The sequence below is a fragment of the Pseudopipra pipra genome, chromosome 16 (assembly GCF_036250125.1).
Source record: "Pseudopipra pipra isolate bDixPip1 chromosome 16, bDixPip1.hap1, whole genome shotgun sequence".
In the NCBI taxonomy this organism is placed as follows: Eukaryota; Metazoa; Chordata; class Aves; order Passeriformes; family Pipridae; genus Pseudopipra; species Pseudopipra pipra.
Window position 1 is genome coordinate 1393425 of NC_087564.1, and position 18571 is coordinate 1411995.

At 47.4% G+C, this 18571-nt stretch overlaps 2 protein-coding genes across 4 annotated transcripts; one reads left to right on the top strand and one right to left on the bottom strand.

The window, feature by feature from the left end:
* The first annotated feature begins 443 nt into the window (after nucleotides 1–443).
* EEF2KMT (eukaryotic elongation factor 2 lysine methyltransferase) lies at nucleotides 444–11457 on the top strand. 2 transcript variants are annotated; one of them, XR_010434643.1, is made up of 9 exons: nucleotides 444–800; nucleotides 889–951; nucleotides 1567–1647; nucleotides 1822–1923; nucleotides 2110–2243; nucleotides 3467–3762; nucleotides 4777–4926; nucleotides 5576–5860; nucleotides 10164–11457. XR_010434643.1 is itself a non-coding variant. In XM_064672496.1 (8 exons), the coding sequence occupies exons 1-8, from the start codon at nucleotides 459–461 to the stop codon at nucleotides 5674–5676; spliced, it is 1269 nt and encodes a 422-aa protein (XP_064528566.1). In that variant the 5' UTR covers nucleotides 444–458; the 3' UTR covers nucleotides 5677–6088. The 2 variants fall into 2 exon arrangements, 1 of the variants encoding a protein (XP_064528566.1); XM_064672496.1 differs by lacking the exon at nucleotides 10164–11457 and having other exon boundaries at nucleotides 5576–6088.
* Nucleotides 8078–17923, bottom strand: ALG1 (ALG1 chitobiosyldiphosphodolichol beta-mannosyltransferase). 2 transcript variants are annotated; one of them, XM_064672494.1, is made up of 13 exons: nucleotides 17695–17923; nucleotides 17412–17489; nucleotides 16055–16158; nucleotides 15438–15586; nucleotides 14761–14850; nucleotides 14031–14141; nucleotides 12581–12702; nucleotides 11660–11698; nucleotides 11036–11095; nucleotides 10470–10580; nucleotides 9402–9516; nucleotides 8625–8700; nucleotides 8078–8297 (listed from the first exon to the last, which is right to left on the bottom strand). In XM_064672494.1, exons 1-13 carry the CDS (start codon nucleotides 17906–17908, stop codon nucleotides 8163–8165), a joined length of 1404 nt encoding a protein of 467 aa, XP_064528564.1. In that variant the 5' UTR covers nucleotides 17909–17923; the 3' UTR covers nucleotides 8078–8162. The 2 variants fall into 2 exon arrangements, with proteins under 2 accessions (XP_064528564.1, XP_064528565.1); XM_064672495.1 differs by lacking the exons at nucleotides 15438–15586; nucleotides 17695–17923 and having other exon boundaries at nucleotides 17412–17571.
* Between the last annotated feature and the right edge of the window lie 648 nt (nucleotides 17924–18571).

Consider the following 18571-nt stretch of genomic DNA (forward strand, 5'->3'; position numbering starts at 1 on the left):
TCCCTGTGAGGGTGGTGAGGCCCTGGCACGGGTTACCCAGAAAAGCTGTGGCTGCCCCATCCTTGGAAGTGTCCAAGGTCAGGTTGGACAGGGCTTGGATTCACCTGGGCTAGTGGAAGGTGTCCCTGCCCATGGCAGGGGATGGAACGAGATGGGGTTTATGGTCCTTCCAACCCAACCTATCCCCCTGATCCCATTGATCCCACTGATCAATCCCACTGATCCCACTGATCAATCCCACTGATCCCACACTGATCCCATCGATCCCACTGATCAATCCCACTGATCCCATCGATCCCACTGATCAATCCCACTGATCAATCCCACTGATCCCATCGATCCCAGTGATCGATCCCACCGATCCCACTGATCAGTCCCACTGATCCCATCGATCCCACTGATCGATCCCACCGATCAATCCCACTGATCGATCCCATCGATCCCAATGACCCCCCACAATGTCCCCAGGCCCAGGTCGGTCCCGGCGCGGGCGCGGCGGGGCCGTGGCGCCCCCTGCTGGCGGGGGCCTCTCAGCCGGGGCAGCCCCGGGCTGTGACCGGAGGGTCGCGGGTTCGAGGCCCCGCTCGGGCCGTTCCGCTCCTCCCTCCGGCGGCTCCTCCCCCGGGCCCTCCCGCCACGCGAGCCCGGGGATGCGCGGCCCTACTCGGCCCTACTCGGCCCTGCTCGGCCCTGCCCGGCCCTGCGCCGCCGGGGCCATGGCCGGGCCCGAGCCGGGGCTGCGGCTCCGCTTCCAGCGTTGGTTCCTGGCGGCGCGGCCGCTCCGGTCGCTGCCCTGGCCGGTACCGGGGGAAGGACCGGGCGGGCGGTGATGGGGGGGACGCGGCAGCGATGCTTTGTTGGTTTGTTCATTTATTTATCCCGATTTAGGAGCTGGAACAAAACCTGCGGGCTGCGCCGGACTCGCCCCTGCTCCGGGATATCCTGCACCAGGTGGGGACACCCCCGGCTGCCACCGCGTGTGCCCAGAGCCGCCGGATCGCTCGGAAATGCAGCGATCCGGGCCCGCAGCGCTTCGCTGGGCCCTGCAGAACTGCGGGTCTCCTTCCCTGCCGCTTATTTGGCTGTTCTTGGATCGAAATTGAGACCCGCGTGCCCCAGTGCTGATGTGGTGGGTGGCACAGGCGAGTCTGCCCAGCTGGTCCGGGATGCTCCGGGATGCTCCGGGATACAGGGAATGCTGGTGCCTAAACTGTCCCTGGGGATGGGGAAAAAACAAATTAGGCAGCAAGCCGGAAAGGAAAGAGGGACGAGAAAAGCAAAAGAAGGAGGGGAGCAAACTGGACTATTCCCATTCAGTTTTGCTCTTTACTCTGAAAGGGAAGATTTTTGCTGCCACAAAAGGTAAGAAATCTACTGCCCCAGATCTGTAAAGTCACAAACCAATCAGAAATCATCAAATTTCAATTTTTGGCTCAGCATCACTTGTACAGACTAAATCCTAATGCATTTCATGGCACCCAGAGCCAACTAATGTCCTTCTCTGGCCCTCAGTGCCTTTCCTAACCCCTCCCTGGTAACTGGTTTCCGTGGCTGTTCCTGTTTCAGACCATCCTCCACCCTCTGTGTGTGAAATATCCCCCCTCAACCAAGTACAGGAGGTGCTTTCTGACTGAGCTCATCAAAAAGGTACTGCTTGCTTTTCACTCTTCTTTTTTCCCCTGAAAATATCCCATGTAACAACAAACCACAACAGTCAGTGTAAATATTAGGGCCAACAATGTATTACATGGGACTTAATGTGCAGGTGTTTTTTGTTTTCATGACAATGTGACCCCCAGAGGTGCCCTGTTCTTCCCACAGCACGAATCCACAGCAGCTGAACCCCTGGATGAACTGTATGATACGCTGGCAGATGTTTTAAAAGAAGAAGAATCTACTCAGTGTTACAAAAACTACTTACTGGTAAGCATTGATGCTGCACTGTTCTGAATCACATTTAGTAATCTGAACTAAGCAATAATTGGCTTTAAAAATAACCCTTCAGAAACCTGGAGTGCTTCCTGCCTTTTCCCAGGTGCCAATATTGATTGTGAAGTGTAAACCTGTTGTCTGTGCTGATCCATCTTTGCCTTCTTGTGTGTCCTCCAGCCCACAGGAGACTGTGTGACCCTTTCTGAGAGCACAGCCATGGTCTCTGGGGGCACCACGGGGCTCGTCACGTGGGAGGCTGCTCTGCACCTGGCCGGGTGGGCAGGGGGGAACCCCGAGGTGTTCAGGGCCAGGTAATGGCACAGCATGGGTGGAAAGGGGGGAAAATCCATACAGAATCATGGCATGGTTTGGGGTGGAAAGGACCTTAAAGATGGTCTCATTCTATTCTTCTGCCACGGGCAGGGACACCTTCCACTAGCCCAGGTTGCTCCAAACCCCATCCAACCTGGCCTTGGACACTTCCAGGGATCCAGGGGCAGCCACAGCTTCTCTGGGCAACCTGTGCCAGGGCCTCACCACCCTCACAGGGAAGAATTTCCTCCCAACATCCCATCTAACCCTGCCCTCTGGCAGTGGGAAGCCATTCCCCCTTGGCCTGTCCCTCCATCCCTTGTCCCAAGTCCCTCTCCAGCTCTCCTGGAGCCCCTTTAGGCCCTGCAAGGGGCTCTCAGGTCTCCCTGGAGCCTTCTCTTCTCCAGGTGAACATCCCCAGCTCTCCCAACCTGGCTCCAGAGCAGAGGGGCTCCAGCCCCCTGTTACTGTGAGCTACGAAACTGTAGTTTAATAATAGACAATATTTATAATAGTAATATGTAATTATAGGCAACATATACACCCAAAATAAGTGAAATCACACCCTTTTGCTGCTGGGTAACTGCTGCTCTTGTGTGTTCTGCAAGTCAAGCTGTAACTCAGGACCTTGTAGTTCTGTCAGGACAGGGGTTAGGATCAAAACCCTGGCACTGTGCAGCCTGACTTGTTTTGAAATTCAGCTGCTCAGTTTTCAGTAATTTACCTGATGCACTTCACTCCTTGCTGGGATCCATCTCACCAGTGTTAGAGGATCCATGTGCAGGTCTGATCACACGTCTGGGCTTTATTTATAAACAGGCAAGAGGAACAAGCACTTTTGAGGAGAGATAATTTAAAATATTGACTTCCAGAGCAACTGTGCTGCTTCAGTGTCTCTTTCTCTGCCCTGACTATGAAAAGGGCCAGTTCAGGGGGAGGCAGATGCAGATGGCTAAAACCAGGTGGGAATGTCTCTCATCCCCATGCTGGGAATGCTTTGTACCATATGCAAAAGCAGCATTTCAGGTAATTAATTTATGCTGACCCTCAGCATTTCCCAGCTCTCCAGTTGTTTGAGATAAAGGTTAGGTTGTGAATGGTTTACTCAAAAATTATTGAAATTATCTGTAGCTCATTTTATCTCTAATTTTACTTGCAGTATTTTGATTTCCAACTTAATGTAGAGCCCTAATAGTACTTCTTTTACTCTGTTTTCCCTCAGGACAGTCTTGGAATTAGGAAGTGGGATTGGCTTCACTGGAATTGCCATCTGTAAGACCTGCCAACCCCAGACATACATATTTAGTGACTGCCACCCCCGTGTTCTCAGACAGCTGGGAGAGAACATCCGTCTCAATGGCTTCGAAGTGACCTGGTGCATCCAAACAGAGCCCCAAGGGCAGGAGGTGGAAGCAAAGAACTGCCAAACCCCAAAACTGATGGTTGCAGAACTTGACTGGGGCTCAGTGAGAGAGGAACAGCTGGTGGGTCTCCAGCCTGACGTTGTCATCGCAGCAGGTTCGTCACCCCCGTGCAGGAGGGAGCAGAGTGGAGGGACAGGGGTGCAGAACTCAGAGCCCTGGCAGGCTCTCGAGGGATGACATCATAAAAAACCCCAAAAAAACCCAACTACATCCCTGTTTTGGACTTGCCCATATATAAATCTGGAGGGTTTATAGAAAATCTAATCTTGGAAAATTGAGTGATAGTAAAATGTCTCAGCTGTAGCTACAGGGTTTTACTCCCTGATTTGGAGCTTTGCAAAGCAAAAATTACCTGAGAGTCCAGGTGAGCAAATGACTTTGTCATCAAGGTATAACAAGGTGTGAATGTGAATTCTGTAAGATGAAGCCACTGCGTGTTACCCAATGCCAGCAACACTGTTCAGTGCCCAAACCAGCCCAGGCTGGACTCTGAAGACAAGAACTAAAGGAGATTTAGATCTTTGCTGTCACTCATTACTGCAGGACGTGCCCTGATTATGTTGGATCACAAGTAAGTGCTGTGTCTGTCAGTGGTACAGACACCTCAACACTTCCACACAGTAACCAACCACCTCTGGGGATCAGCATTTCGTACCCCTTGGTGCTCACTCTCACCTCCCATCACTGTTTCTGCTCTCCAGGAAATGACTCAGGATTCAAATTGCTGCAAGTCCTCTGCCATCAGCCTCTAAAACACCCATTTTTAATAAGGCAGGTTTGTTTTGCCAAGGGCAGTGGCAACAGCACCAACACTCAGTGTTCCTGCTGTCTCCCTTAGGATGGGCCTAAATAAAATATCTGACAATCCCTTTACAAAAAGGAGCACGGATTTTTAGTGATTTTGGAGTGATAGTAGGGATGAGGGCATAGCACATAAACCAGAGGCATTTCTGAAGATCTCTCCTTGGGAATTTTTAATCCATGAATAAAAAAAACCATATCCTCCTGCACTGTGAATATTTTATATTTTTGGTTTGCAGTTCTCATTCTGCTTTTTGCTCAATCCTCAATAAATATTGTATGTTTCCCTCTTTTTTTTTGTTTTCAGATGTGGTGTATGATCCAGAGATAATTTTAGCCCTCATTGGGATGCTACAGAAACTCTCCACCTGCAGAGCAGACAGAAAAGCTCCCGAGGTCTTCATTGCCTTCACACTCCGTAACCCAGACACGTATCTCCTGTTCCAGGCTGAACTGGGTAGGGGCCTCTTTCATCAAGTGTTCAATAGTTTTGCCTCTTTCCCCATCACTTATTGTGTGGTAGAGATGAACAGGAGCATTTTTTGGTGAGGAGCATTGTCCAGTAGTGAGATTGTTATCCTAGAGCTGGATGTAAGAGCAGTAGCTTTTCCTCATGGATTTGATCAGGAGATTGGAACTTACCTTTAGGTACATCCTGGCTATCACAGCTCACATCTGTAAGGGATGAATTGCAAGTGTGGTGGGCTCAAAAGGGAGGAAACTAAACAGGGTTAAGCTTAAAGGAGGGAAACCATCTGTGCTGCTCTGTCACAGTGATAAATAAGAGATGCAGCCTAAACCCTTCACCTTATCTTACCAGTTCTTTGAGGGTTAAAAAACCAACTGGAGATTAAATAAAATGGGATTTCTCTTCATGTACTCTTCTAAAGCCTATCTTTTGCAGTCTGTCATCTGCTCAGCAACTGGTTAATTCACAAAATGATGCTGAGAGAGGCATTACTGGTATCTTTTAAAAACACTCAAAGCATTTGCCTGTAGCTTTCTTTCACAGCATGGTAAAGATCTCTTCCTACAGAACTTGTCATGCAACTTGTGCTCTTCATTTTATTAAGCCTAAATATGATTCCTAGTGTTTCTCTTCACAGATAGAGTCGGGATCAGGTGGCAGATTATTCCAGCCCACGGCAACAGTAATTTTCTCTATGATGTGCAGCCAAATGTAACTATTCTCCAGCTATTTATATAGGCTTGGCAAATAGAATTGGAATTTTGAGACCAACAGGAGCTATGTCATCCTTGCAACAAGATTATCCTGAGTTCTGGAAGCACACACCAGAGGTGCTGGACTGTACACACGGGCTGTTGTCAATGGGAGTTGTCTCTTCCTGTAATTTCCAGCATGTCTGCAAAGAAGCTGCTGCCCCTGAAAAGTGAGTGAACCTCAAACAATACAAAAAAAATTAAGCCCTAATCATACTGCACTTTAATTCTGTAGAAGACAACAGAATTCAAGTGTATTTTTTTAACTGTGTTTTGGTTTGTTAACGCTGGAGGCAAACCTGCAGGATCACGGGATCAGGATCTCCCATGGACAAGGGAGCAAGACAATGGTTCAGAGTAAAAAATATTTTTAAATATTAAAATCAGCTGTAATTGTCCACTCTGGTTTTTTTATACTTGTTTGTATATACTGGCAGTCTGGTCAGTCTTAAAAATGAACCAGTGAACGAGCAGTGACTAATACCTCCAGAGCTGAGGGATGTCCCAGGCTCACACACTGCTTAAGAGCAGGGCTCAGGCTCTGCTGGACATCAGGGGCATCTTTACCCTGCAGTGATGACAAAAATCACAACTGAGGTACATTCCTCTCACTTAAGAGCTGCCACTTTCACTACTGGCTGCTGGGACCTTCCTGCCAGGCTGGCCAGGAAATAAAAAAGGAATCATACTCCACAGCAATGCTCCAGGGATCCTGCAAGGAGGAAACACTGAGCTCACCTGCTCAGAAACTTCCCAGTGTCCATTCATCATTCTCCTCTTGGTCCTGAAGCAGATCAAATGCTGCTCATTCTCCTCTTTAGACTTTCTTTTTCCCTATCTTGTTTTAAAAGCTACTTACAGGAAAATGAACAAATACTTCAGGCTCCTCCTTCCGTAGCAATGGAGAGAAAATGGGTGGTGGGTAACTTGAAACCTGAAGAATCATCTTAATTCTTCAAGCTGAAAGAAGCCACAACTGCTGGGATTAAGCAGAAGTTACCCCAGCCCAGGTTTTAGCTCCCTGTCCCCAAAAAGGAAGAACTCAAAGGTATTATTTCTAGAGGAAATGCAAACTGGCAGCCCAGACAGGAGCTCCCCTACACAAAATTCAAGTCACTCAAAGGTTCTGTACAGATGGCTCATTTTACATCTAAAATTTTTATTATAGGAAGATGAAACCTCTCTGAAGCTTTTGGCATCACTGTTTAATTAGAGGAGTGCCTAATTTATCTCCACGTGCACAGGATTGGCTAAAGGGGAACAGCAAAACCCCCAGACAGGATTTTGACTGAAAACAGTAGGAAAGATACATTAAAATATTGGCAAATAAATCTTTATGAACCATTCTTCAGTCAAGAAGCTGGAGGTTTTGCCAAACTCCTGCAGTAAAGCAACTTGACTCTTTTATTTTCACCTTCTTCCTTCTGAAAAAAGCAGATTTTCGATGATTACTCAGTCAGAGGGTTTAAAAATGCTGGTGCAGAACCCACTGTCACCACCTCCCACCCCTGAACTGGGAGCTTTGAGGAGCAGTAACCACATGATAAAACCAAGCACTTCTGTTCCTTAAACGACTGACATCTATTTTATAGCCAAAAAGGTGATGAAAAAAACTTGGAACCATTCAGTCTGCATATACTGATCTTACAATAAAAAGCTGAAGGGTGCACCTGAGTGAGCACTCACAAAGTGAAGTGCCTTTGATTACATTACACGTATTTTTGGGGTTTATTTTTCCCTGTTCTATTCATCTGTTCAAAAAGAGATAAATGTGATGTTCTCTCTCAAGGTGAATGGGCACATTCACTTCAGACTACAAGGGGAGCACTCACTGCAAGGTCTGTTTTCCTCTAAGTACCCAGTAAAGCTGTCACACCCCAGCAGCTGCACTTCCACATTCCTGCACACACTGTGAAAAGGAAAACAACTTTGAAACAAAACGGTTCTGTCTCAATAAAATCCTACAAGAGGATATTCAGTGTGTGTCTAGGGAAGACTAGGCAACATTAACTGGTTGAGTAAACAAAACCCCCATGTATCCTCAGTTAAATTTCAGGATAATTTTGATTGGAAAAGACCAAGATCATCAAGTCCAACCTTTGACCAGTTGAAATACAACAATTCAAATAAAAGGCATTTCCCACTTCGCAAAAAACCCCCACACCCAAATCACCTACTAAGGTGCTGAGTGTACAGCAGGTAAAAGTGGTAATAGTTTCTATCTGTATTCAAGTTTCTTCACCAAAAAGTGACCTTTGAGCAGCACAGGTGGACCCACAGCAAACGGCTCCAGCTGCACCTTCAGCTCTGCTCTGACACAGGAAGCTCGAACTGGGAAGGGAGTGTGCCAACACGTGTTCCAAGATGAAGTAGTTAAAAACTGCAACTGTAGAGAATACAAAGTGTTTATTTACTGTTTATCCATTCTCTGCAGCCCAGGAATGTATCAGCTTTGCCACCCTCCTTCCCCAGTCATTCCCTGTGCCCCAGCAAGGGCAGCACAGTCCGGTCCCAGCTCTCGTCCCAGCGCAGCTCCCGGGACGCCCTGAGGTTCTCTCTGAAGCTGTGCAGTTTGCCTTCCAGGGTCGGAAATTCCAAGAAAAGCATCTGTAATATAAAGGGCAAAACCACAAAGATACCATCATGTTCCATTTCAGGCTCATTGCAGCCTCCCCAGCATTAACTCTCAACTACAAAGCTGCAGTGAGGCTGTTCTTGGGTCTGGCCCCAGAAACAGAACTATGACAACATTTTCAGTGCTTTTGCCAGCTTCAGATTCACATTTAAACACAAGAGAGGCAAATAATGTTCACCAGGCCAAGCAGTGCCTTCTGAGAAAGCAAAATACACAGACAGTCAGCTGTGAAAGGGCTGCCCACGTGGTGGCACCTTTGGGGTCACACCTGGGGGGCAGAAATGAGTCCAAGCCTTTACCTTCAGTTGTTCTGCGAGTTCACTCGAGTCCCTGAATATCAGACCATTTTCATTGTGTTTCACAAGTTCATGTAAACTGTGATAAGAAGTCACAGAAGGAAATAATGAGACAAAAAGCAGCAAGTGGGACATTTAAAATGTTGTAGTGACAGCCAAAGGGGCCCCCCCAGGATATCTGTAACATTATCACTGATATGAGCCCCACACCTGACATAATGGGATGGAGAAGGCAGTTTAAAATCTTCTAATTTAAAGACTGTTTCTCCTTTCTGTGTCAGACTAAATCTACCACAACTGTACCAAAGGGCCCTCACTCTGTGCCACTCAACTGGACATACATGAAAAATCAGGGCAACAATCTACTTTAAAACTAACCCACAAGGAAAATTTTTCCATGATCCATCATGAAATCTTCACAGAGAAGTTACCTTCCTTTATAAAGCTACTGTTTTCCCAAAGGACCATGAATTCCAAGACTGCCTATGCATACACTCACCCCTTCACTGAACAGAAGGAAGCTTTTTTAAAATTAAATATTTGGAAACAAAGGATAACAGGGATTTTTTAAGGCAAGTGGTTGCATGACATGCTCTGACCTTTGGAGAAACTAGTGTCATTCTTAAAAATTTATAACAACCTTGATTTCTAACTTACTGAATTTAAAAAAATGGCATAATACAGCAATCTCATTTGACTCCTGCAGTAGCTGCTGAACTCGTGCTTTGCAAGAGTATTTTTTATGTGAATCACTTGATCTGTAACAGAACAAGGTCCTACCATTCAAAATATATTGCACACACAGGTAAACAGCAGCCAAACATATCCACCACCTTCATGGGTAAATCCAAACCACTGGATGATTTATGGAGACACACCCCCAGGTCTGCTGAGCCTGAAAAGCAAACAGAACAGTCTGAATTCTCTGAGAGCAGCTCTTCTGTCCTGCTGCAAACCTTTATTTCTGTGCTGCTTTGGGTGGTGCAGGGCAAACCCGAGCCCCCTCCAACCACCCAGACTGACTCTGTTTCAAGCACTCAGGGGGAAAAAAAAGCACAACATATTTTGTGACTAAAATTAGTCAGGTTTTAGAAACATAATAAGTGAGTGCATATTAAATTAAAGGGGATTTTAAAGTTTCATGCATCTTAAAACAGCCTTTCTACCTCTTAATCTGCTAAGAATGGATAAGTGAAGGAAAACTCCAGCACAAACCAGGCAGGATATGCTGCTTGGCTCACTGGTGACCTCTCCCAGTTCAAGTCATCTCAAAATAGAGAAATTACAGCATGATTTTATAGTCATTATGTTCATTATTTGAAAAGGACCAAATAAACACAGTGTTTTAAAGCCATATAAATTGTCAGGCTCTAATCCTGCAGAATGGAGATCAAGTTAAACATGTGTTTTACTACTTTATTACTCCCACTTTATGCTGTTACAATGAACATGCTGAGGGAATAACATTCCAATGACAAGTTAATTAAAAATTTCAGCTACTTTTGGTTGCTTAGTGAAAAGCTTTTTTGATTTCATTTACAGGAGTGACCCTGAAAATAAGCTGGAACGTGCACAGGCAGCTGTATTTCAGCACAGAAGAAACAAAGGGTGCAAAGAACAGGCTAAAACAGCAACAGGTACCAAGCCAACTTTTTGGGATAACAGCGAATAGCCAGAGAAATTCAACATTTGTGCTGGAATGAGTCAAAGCCACGAGTCTCCTGTCACCAACCAAGCACTCATTGCTATATTCTACCAGGTTCTGTGCACAATCTGTATCAGTTCTCTGCCCCTGTGCCAAGCTGTTTTTCACACATTCTCCAGCCTGTTTCATCACCCACTATTTACCAAGCAAAACAGGGTAATCCTCAGCTTCCAGCCACGGTGTACAGATCTGGATATGTTTAAAGTGCAGTTTCTGTATCAGTCCATTGTAGTAGTCTTTTAGAGGCCCTTTACCTGTTTAAAACAGAAAAGAAAAATATATAGTAGTTTTCCATCAAGCTGACTGAAAATAGTGTGGTCTGTGAATTTTACTGCACAGCTGCTGAGCTCCTGTTGCATCAGGTACATCCAAAAGGACACCACACATGATCCTCCAAAAGACACATAAACATCCAAGTCCCTTTCAAAGTGATGTGTACCTAGAGTTTAAACTGTTCTGAACATGGAGTAGTGCAGAACTGTAGTAGGGACAGGGAGTAGAAAGGGAGGCAAAGAGCTTCTCCTCTGAAAATGTGCCATGATTACATCGTGTGAGTTCAACTATAAATTCAACTATAAATTACCATTCTTATAACCAGACCTAAAGACAACAGTCTCTTCTCACCATCAGAAGAGTCAGCAGAGAACAAAAGTGAAAATGAATGTTCTGTATCAGCACTGAAAGAATTGCAACACAAACAGCCCCTTACCTGTTATCACACACACCAGAGCTGGAAGCTTGACTCCCTCATCAATAAACCTCTCGTAGTCTGGAGAAGATAAAACACTGCTTGGAGGCCACAAGTACACAGATGGTTGGTTTAACACTGGTCACAGTGTATTAATTATTTAGCTTCCTACTGCAAGTAATTTCTTTACAGGCATGTACTTAGTAAAACAGTAGTAAATTCAGCAATGTTAAAATTTACAAACTTGTACAGAAATAAATCATGCTCTGTTTATGCAGCAAGCATTTGCTCAACTGCCCCACAATCAGCTGCTTCAATAGATCAATTTACAATTGCCAGCTGCAAAGCCTACAAAATAAGACAAAGTATTCCCTTCCTTCCTATTAGCAGCTGCCTATGGAGAGTATCTGTAATAGCTTAAGAAATAAAACTGCAATTTAGAAGCTAGTTAGAGATTTAATTCTCCCTGACAACTCCTCCAATTGAATCCAGATGTTGCCCTTCTGTATTTCAATTACTACTCTTAAACCAGTGCTACTTAATCAAATACAGCTGCATTTTCACCTGAATAGGGTTTAGCAAAACCCTTTTTAAGTGTCCAGAAAACAACCCTTGGAAAAATGAGATTAATTCCTTCATACCCACCTTCTAAAGCTTCTAAAAGGACAGAGAAGTCTTCATCCTCTGAAAGAGAAGGCTTTATTAGTGACATCCATATTTGTATCATTTATGATGAATTACTGTCTTTAAATAACAACAGACTCACCTCACCAACATGATTTAGTACAGACCATGCTTTTCCTATTAAAATCTGCTAATTTGCTTTCATAAGTAGAAGTCTATAACCACAGACACTGTTTATTTGCTTCCCCTGCTGGCAATATGGCAGACAAACCACTCACAAATGCTGCACATCTTCAAAGCTATCAAGTCACAATTTTCTAGTTTCTAAAACTAGAAACTAGTTTTTACACTCAAAAAACTGCCCTGACAATTCAAAGATAAAGACAATTCTGCCAATTCTGCCCCTAGTTACTGGCAATGGAATTTTTTTGCCTCTGTATGAAGAAGGGAACAGAAAATGGAAACAAGTGACATAATTATGTAGCACACATTATCAGAAATCATGGAATCACAGACTGGTTTGGGTTGGAAGGGACCTTAAACCTCATCTTGTCCCAAGCCCTACCATGGGTAGGGACGCCTTCCATTAGACCAGGGTGCTCAATAAGGAGTAAATATTCTAATTTCTTAAACTATTTTATGCCACCCTGCAAGACTGTATGTCTAGAATGAAAGCAAAAAAAGTAGGAAATCTCTTCTAACCATCCTTAAAGCTGAGCCTCTAGACTGTAGCTCTATAATTAAAATATAACTTTAAAAAATCATTGATTTTTAGCATTCTATATGTTGTACCACATTTAGTTGTGTATGATACAACACTTAGTTGAATCATATACACCTTGTCTTCCATTTTTTCCTGGCAAGTGAAGGAAAAACATAACTTCAGATGTGAGGAAGTACAAACAGCCTTGGTTTTAGATGAAAAATGCAGTGTTTCCCCACCTGTCCAGCTGGTGCTGCTGATGAGGAGAGCTGGCCGGCCCCTGGACTCCAGCACACGTCCATCCCTGCCAGCCCTCTCTGTAAAGGCAGATCTCTCAGCACTGGGATCCACAGGCTCTGCACTGTGGAGACACAACCTCCTGAGGATGGGCTACACACACAGCCAACAGCAGCAGCAAACACTGCTTCAGTGGCAGGAATTTCCAAACATTTTGTTTCAGATTTGCTGCTCAACTTCTCTAGAAACAGAGGCATCCCAGTACAGAGCTATGGAGAAATACCAGACCAAGAGAGGCCATTTTTCCTGCTTCCTACTGCTACAGACACAATTCCACCTTCCAGCAGAGTGTTTTCCTTAACAAACTGAGCAAACAGCCAGCCTCCCTTTCCAGCTCTGACTCACAGCACATTTATTCCATTTAACTCAGACCCTACACACTCTGAGGTGGGCATTTCAAAAATACCCTCTACACACTATGGATTTCACTTCTTTTCCAAGCATTAGTTTGGTAAAGTAACTCCCTGGTCAATCTGCTACAGGTGACACCCTGCACATGGGCAGAGAGGAACATGCAACACTCAAACCGAGACCCTGAAGGCTCTCACAGTAAGGAAGGAAGAGGTGCCATTAAGGAAGCATCCAACCACTGTCATTTAGGTCCATTTGAACCAGACAACTGCTGAGTTCCACCCTAGAGATACTCTGTCACAGACTGCCTCAGTGCTTGTACCAACTTCTTTAAAAACAAAACACTTCTACTTCACACACCAAGTCTTGTGTCAGCACAGTTCAGTGATCTCACATCTGGCCTCTCCCTGTGACCCTGAGCCAACCTGCACAGCACTGGCTGCTCCGAGCCCACTGTGCCTCTGGGGCTCAGAGCCTGGGCCCCCACACGGGTGCCTGTGGTCAGCACGTGCCCCAGGTCCCTGGCACTGCGGGGGGACTGTCAGCACAGCTGCACTGCCAGCTCCCAGCTGTACTCCCAGCTCCCAGCTGCACTCCCAGCTCCCAGCTGCACTGCCAGCTCCCAGCTGCACTGCCAGCTCCCAGCTGCACTCCCAGCTCCCAGCTGCACTCCCAGCTCCCAGCTGCACTGCCAGCCCACAGCTGCACTCCCAGCTCCCAGCTGCACTGCCAGCCCACAGCTGCACTCCCAGCTCCCAGCTGTACTCCCAGCTCCCAGCTGCACTGCCAGCTCCCAGCTGCACTGCCAGCTCCCAGCTGCACTGCCAGCCCACAGCTGCACTGCCAGCTCCCAGCTGCACTGCCAGCTCCCAGCTGCACTCCCAGCCCACAGCTGTACTCCCAGCTCCCAGCTGCACTGCCAGCTCCCAGCTGCACTGCCAGCCCACAGCTGCACTGCCAGCTCCCAGCTGCACTGCCAGCTCACAGCTGCACTCCCAGCCCACAGCTGCACTGCCAGCTCCCAGCTGCACTCACACCTACCGTGCTCGGAAGGGCTCGTAGTCCTGGGCAAGTTTCATGTACAGACGGTGCCGGAGGTCCAACGGTGTTTCCTTAAAGTAGGAAGCTGGTCTGTCATACAGAGTTACTGCCCTGTGAGGAAACATGGGAATAGCTTAAACAGGATACAGACACAACAACATGTACCTGGCTCAGTGACAGGCTGAACATGGAATGCAGAAAGTAATTAAGTAAATCAATACTGCAAAGTAATTCGGTTTTGGACTCTTACATCTGTCTATGCCTGAAGTCTGCTGGAATACACCAGGGTGGACACAATAATCCTGTAACAGAGCCCCTTTCAGGTGCCTATTCTAGGGGTGAAATGCACCTGTACAAACTGCAGACATCACTTCTTGAATTTCAAACTTACTCTGTAACTGCCCCTGAGCAACCCTGATCTTAAAGCCCCCTGACTGCAAATGTAAAGCTGTCAGGGCAGACTAATCATTAAAAATCCCAGTGATTATTCCCATTCTATTGGCAGCCTGGCAGCAAACCTCCCTGACACCTGGACTGCCACCTCCCAGTCAACTGGGTGTTAATTAAGAAGGGTAATGAAGACTCCTGAATGCCCACACTCCACTGGCTCATTACAAAACAGAGCTAACAAGTTTCAGTGGAGTTGCTTTTGTAGGATCCCCCTGAATCCTGAATCCTCAGGGATCTGTTTTCATTTCACTTTGCACACACAGAGTAATTTGTGACTTACTTTATGTTGCAATTCATCCAGAGATCTTCTTTCATTGCATCAGTGACACACAAGTTATAGTCAGACAAGCGCCCAAAAAGCTTTTCATACCTGACAAAAATTAAAAGTCAGTTAGAAACCACAGGCAGGCAATTGCTTTAACTGCCCAGTGCCCATGACAAGTGAAAGCCAAATAAAACCAAAAAAAACCCAACTGCCCCCAAAACTGAAATTTAATTACCAATTATTCCCAGTTATTGATGGACTCCTGGTGCTGAAGCAATATCAGTTTATGAGAAGGGCTACAGCAGGACTCCAACACCCACACTAGAAAGCCTTTAAAGCTTTTAACTGCACACAACCAATTAGATTCAGCAAGAAGCAGCTTTTTAAGGGAGAGCTGGAGTGTAAAGCAGCATTAGAGAATAAAAAACTCAGTACCTATAGAGAAATTCTAATAACAAGATCAAAGTCTGCATATGCACATAAAAGCAACCCGCCTACTTCAAACCACCCCCTACGTGTCCAGCAAAGGCAATTTCAAAACATGTTTTCTGAAATAGAAACGAGTTCAGCACAGCAAACCCCAGAAATCCCTCTCACAAACAACCCTCTGCCAATTACATTCTCCCCACTGGTTTCCATTCTGAATCCCACCCAGGTATGTAATTTGAAGGAGGAGAAGTGACTGTACAAACCACTTTGCAATCTGCACTAGCGGGTGGTTCCTCCCATGACTCAGGCTCATTATGGTGTATCCATAGTTGTGCCAATCAATTATCAGTTTGCTCCTCCAGAACAGACCTGCCACCCAGGCAACAGCTATACTGGGTAAGCCCGGGGGATTCTGCTCAAAAATAAACCAGAAACAGCACAAGAGCGTGGTCAAGTGACAAACACAAAGCAACTACCAGAAAAAAATCCAATTATTGAAATTACATCGCTTTAAAGGAGCTTAATGACCAGAGACTATTTGTATTCACCTATTAAGACTGGCAGGCCCTTCAAATTTCACCTTGGATCAGGATCAAAATCCCCCTCCAATAAACACAGCAACATTTCTAGTGAGATTCATTCTTTACTACTGCCCATGCCAATGAAGTTTAAAAGCCCATCAATTAACAGGAAGAGCAAACCTGAGTTGCTAAGAAGAAAATCAAAGTTTGGAGGCAAAAAACCACTTTGATATAGGTTTACACCATTGGTGAAGCCAGTTCACCTCTCAAATAACTAGAACAATGTCTGAGACTTCTAAAAATGCCTTGTGAAGTAGCACTATTTGTTTTTATTAAAATTAGTCCCCCACAAAACATACCTGAAGAAGAATATAGGAGGGCTGATCTATCCTCAGCAGTGTATACAGTAACTGCACTGACTGCACAAGGACCTTTACGACATACTGGAAAAGCTTTGGACCCACTGCAAAATGACAGGAAAACGGGTAAGAATATTACAGCTCTCCCCACAGAAATGTGTGCATTAAACAGAGCCAGCCAGCTCTGCAGAGAAAGGGTTACAATAAAGGTATCCTGTAAAAATGGAAACATGTTTAATATCTTTATCCATGAACTGCATAGGTGATTGAGCACCCCCTCAGCAAGTCTGGAGATGGCACAAGGTTGAGTGAGAGTGTTGATCTGCTTAACGGTTGGAAAGCTCTGCTGAGGGATCTGGGCAGGATGGACCATGAGAGGAAAGACTTTGAGGAGCTGGAGCATGTCCAGGGAAGGGAACGGAGCTGGGGAAGGGGCTGGAGCAGCAGGAGCAGCTGAGGGAGCTGGGGGGGCTCAGCCTGGAGAAAAGGAGGCTCAGGGGGGATCTTCTGGCTCTGCAACCCCCTGACAGGAGGGGGGAGCCGGGGGGGGATCGGGCTCTGCTCCCAGGGAACAAGGGACAGGATGAGAGGAAACGGCCTCGAGCTGTGCCAGGGGAGGTTTATATTGGATATTGGGAAAATTCCTTCACGGAAAGGGCTGTCAGGCCCTGGCACAGCTGCTCAGGGCAGTGGTGGAGTCATTGCCCCTGGAAGGATTTAAAAGCTGTGTAGATGTGGCACTTGGGGACATGAGTACCTAGTGGTGGCTTTGGGAATACTGGGGGAAGAGTTGGACTCGATGATCTTAGAGGGTTTTTCCAACCTAAAGGGTTTTTTGATTCTGTTCTATGATCGTTACAAAGCTAAGTAAATACCTCATGGTCCCTATAAATTCCCATTTGTATTTTGTATAGAAAGAAGTCATAGAATCTCAGAATGGTTTAGTTGGAGGGACCTTAAAGCTCATCCAGTGCCAGCCCCTGCCATGGGCAGGGACACCTTCCACTAGCCCAGGTTGCTCCAAGCCCCGTCCAACCTGGCCTTGGACACTTCCAGGGATGGGGCAACCACAGCTTCTTTGGGCAACAGTGATAAACACAAAAACTGGGAGGGGAAAAGGGAAAACAAAAAGCATTTCCACATTTCGCTCTGCATCCGAACGGCACCAAGTGCCCCGCTACCAGCAGGTGTTTAATTCTAGCGGGAGATGGAGAGGAGGGAGATCAGGGTGTGCAGCTCTGAGCGCGGCGGGGCTGGACCCGCACACGCTCCGGCCGCTCCGGGGGTTTATTGTTCCACCCAAAGCTCGTTCCTCGCTCGCTCCGCTCCCCCCGCACACCCCCGGCCCCTCACGCACCTCGCAGCCCGCGCAGCTCGGCCACGGGCACCAGGCGGATGTGGGCGCTCCGCAGCACGTCCCGGTGCGGCCGGCTCTCTGCGGGGGGACAGCGCGGTCAGCGGCGCGGCCCCCGGCCGGCTCTCTGCGGGGGGACAGCGCGGTCAGCGGCGCGGCCCCCGGCCGGCTCTCTGCGGGGGGACAGCGCGGTCAGCGGCGCGGCCCCCGGCCGGCTCTCTGCGGGGGGACAGCGCGGTCAGCGGCGCAGCCCCCCGGCCCGCCCGGCCCCGCCGCCCCCACTCACGGAGGTAGCCCAGCAGCGAGACCTCGCGCCCGTGCCGGGCCAGCGCCAGCGCGTGGTACTGCATCCGCGGGCTGCGGCCCACGTCCCCCAGCACCGCCACGCACACTCGGCCCGCGCCGCCCGCCCGCCGCCGCCACAGCAGCGGCAGAAGCAGCAGAGCCGCCGCTGCCGCGCCCGTCACCCCCGGCCACAGCCACGGGCCCAGCGCCGCCATCTTGGGCACCGGCACCCGCGGGGAGGGCGGGAATGGCGCGGGGAGGGCGCCCCCTGGCGGCGCGGAGGCGCCGCGCTCTGAGGGGCCCGCGCTGGGTTAACTCATTACAGCGAGGTCTGATTAATTACAGCAATACCGGACAGCCCTCCGCAACGTGGGGTTTCCCAGCAAATTTTGGATCATCCCGCAGTCAGGGGTGATTTCAGCACAGCTCCATCACTATTCAAAGTGTGTTTTTTGTAGCTCAAATTCAGCTAAACCCTAAAGAGATCTTCACTGGATCCGAGTTACTTCCCTCAGTTTGTTGTCTCAAGCCCTGATCCTACCAGTAAAGTAGTGCCAGTACCTACCAGGTACTAAAGCCCTGCATCCCACTGGGTGTTCATACATGTAGGTAAGAAGCATTTTCCAGCTGTTTTCAGTTTGCTGATCCCTGTCTTCTGGTGGAAATACAGATCCCACGAGCAAACAGAAGCCTCCTGACAGAAACATTTGCTCCATTATCTTGCCAAGGCCCCGTGGAAGTGACTGAACCCCACAGTGAAAAATCATTAAGTTGTGCATAAGTTTAAAACTAAGTTAGTTGTAGTGGCCAGGGATCCAATACAACGTGTCGCACAAGGCAGAGAACAAATGGTATTTCTTCATTACAAATAAGTTTAA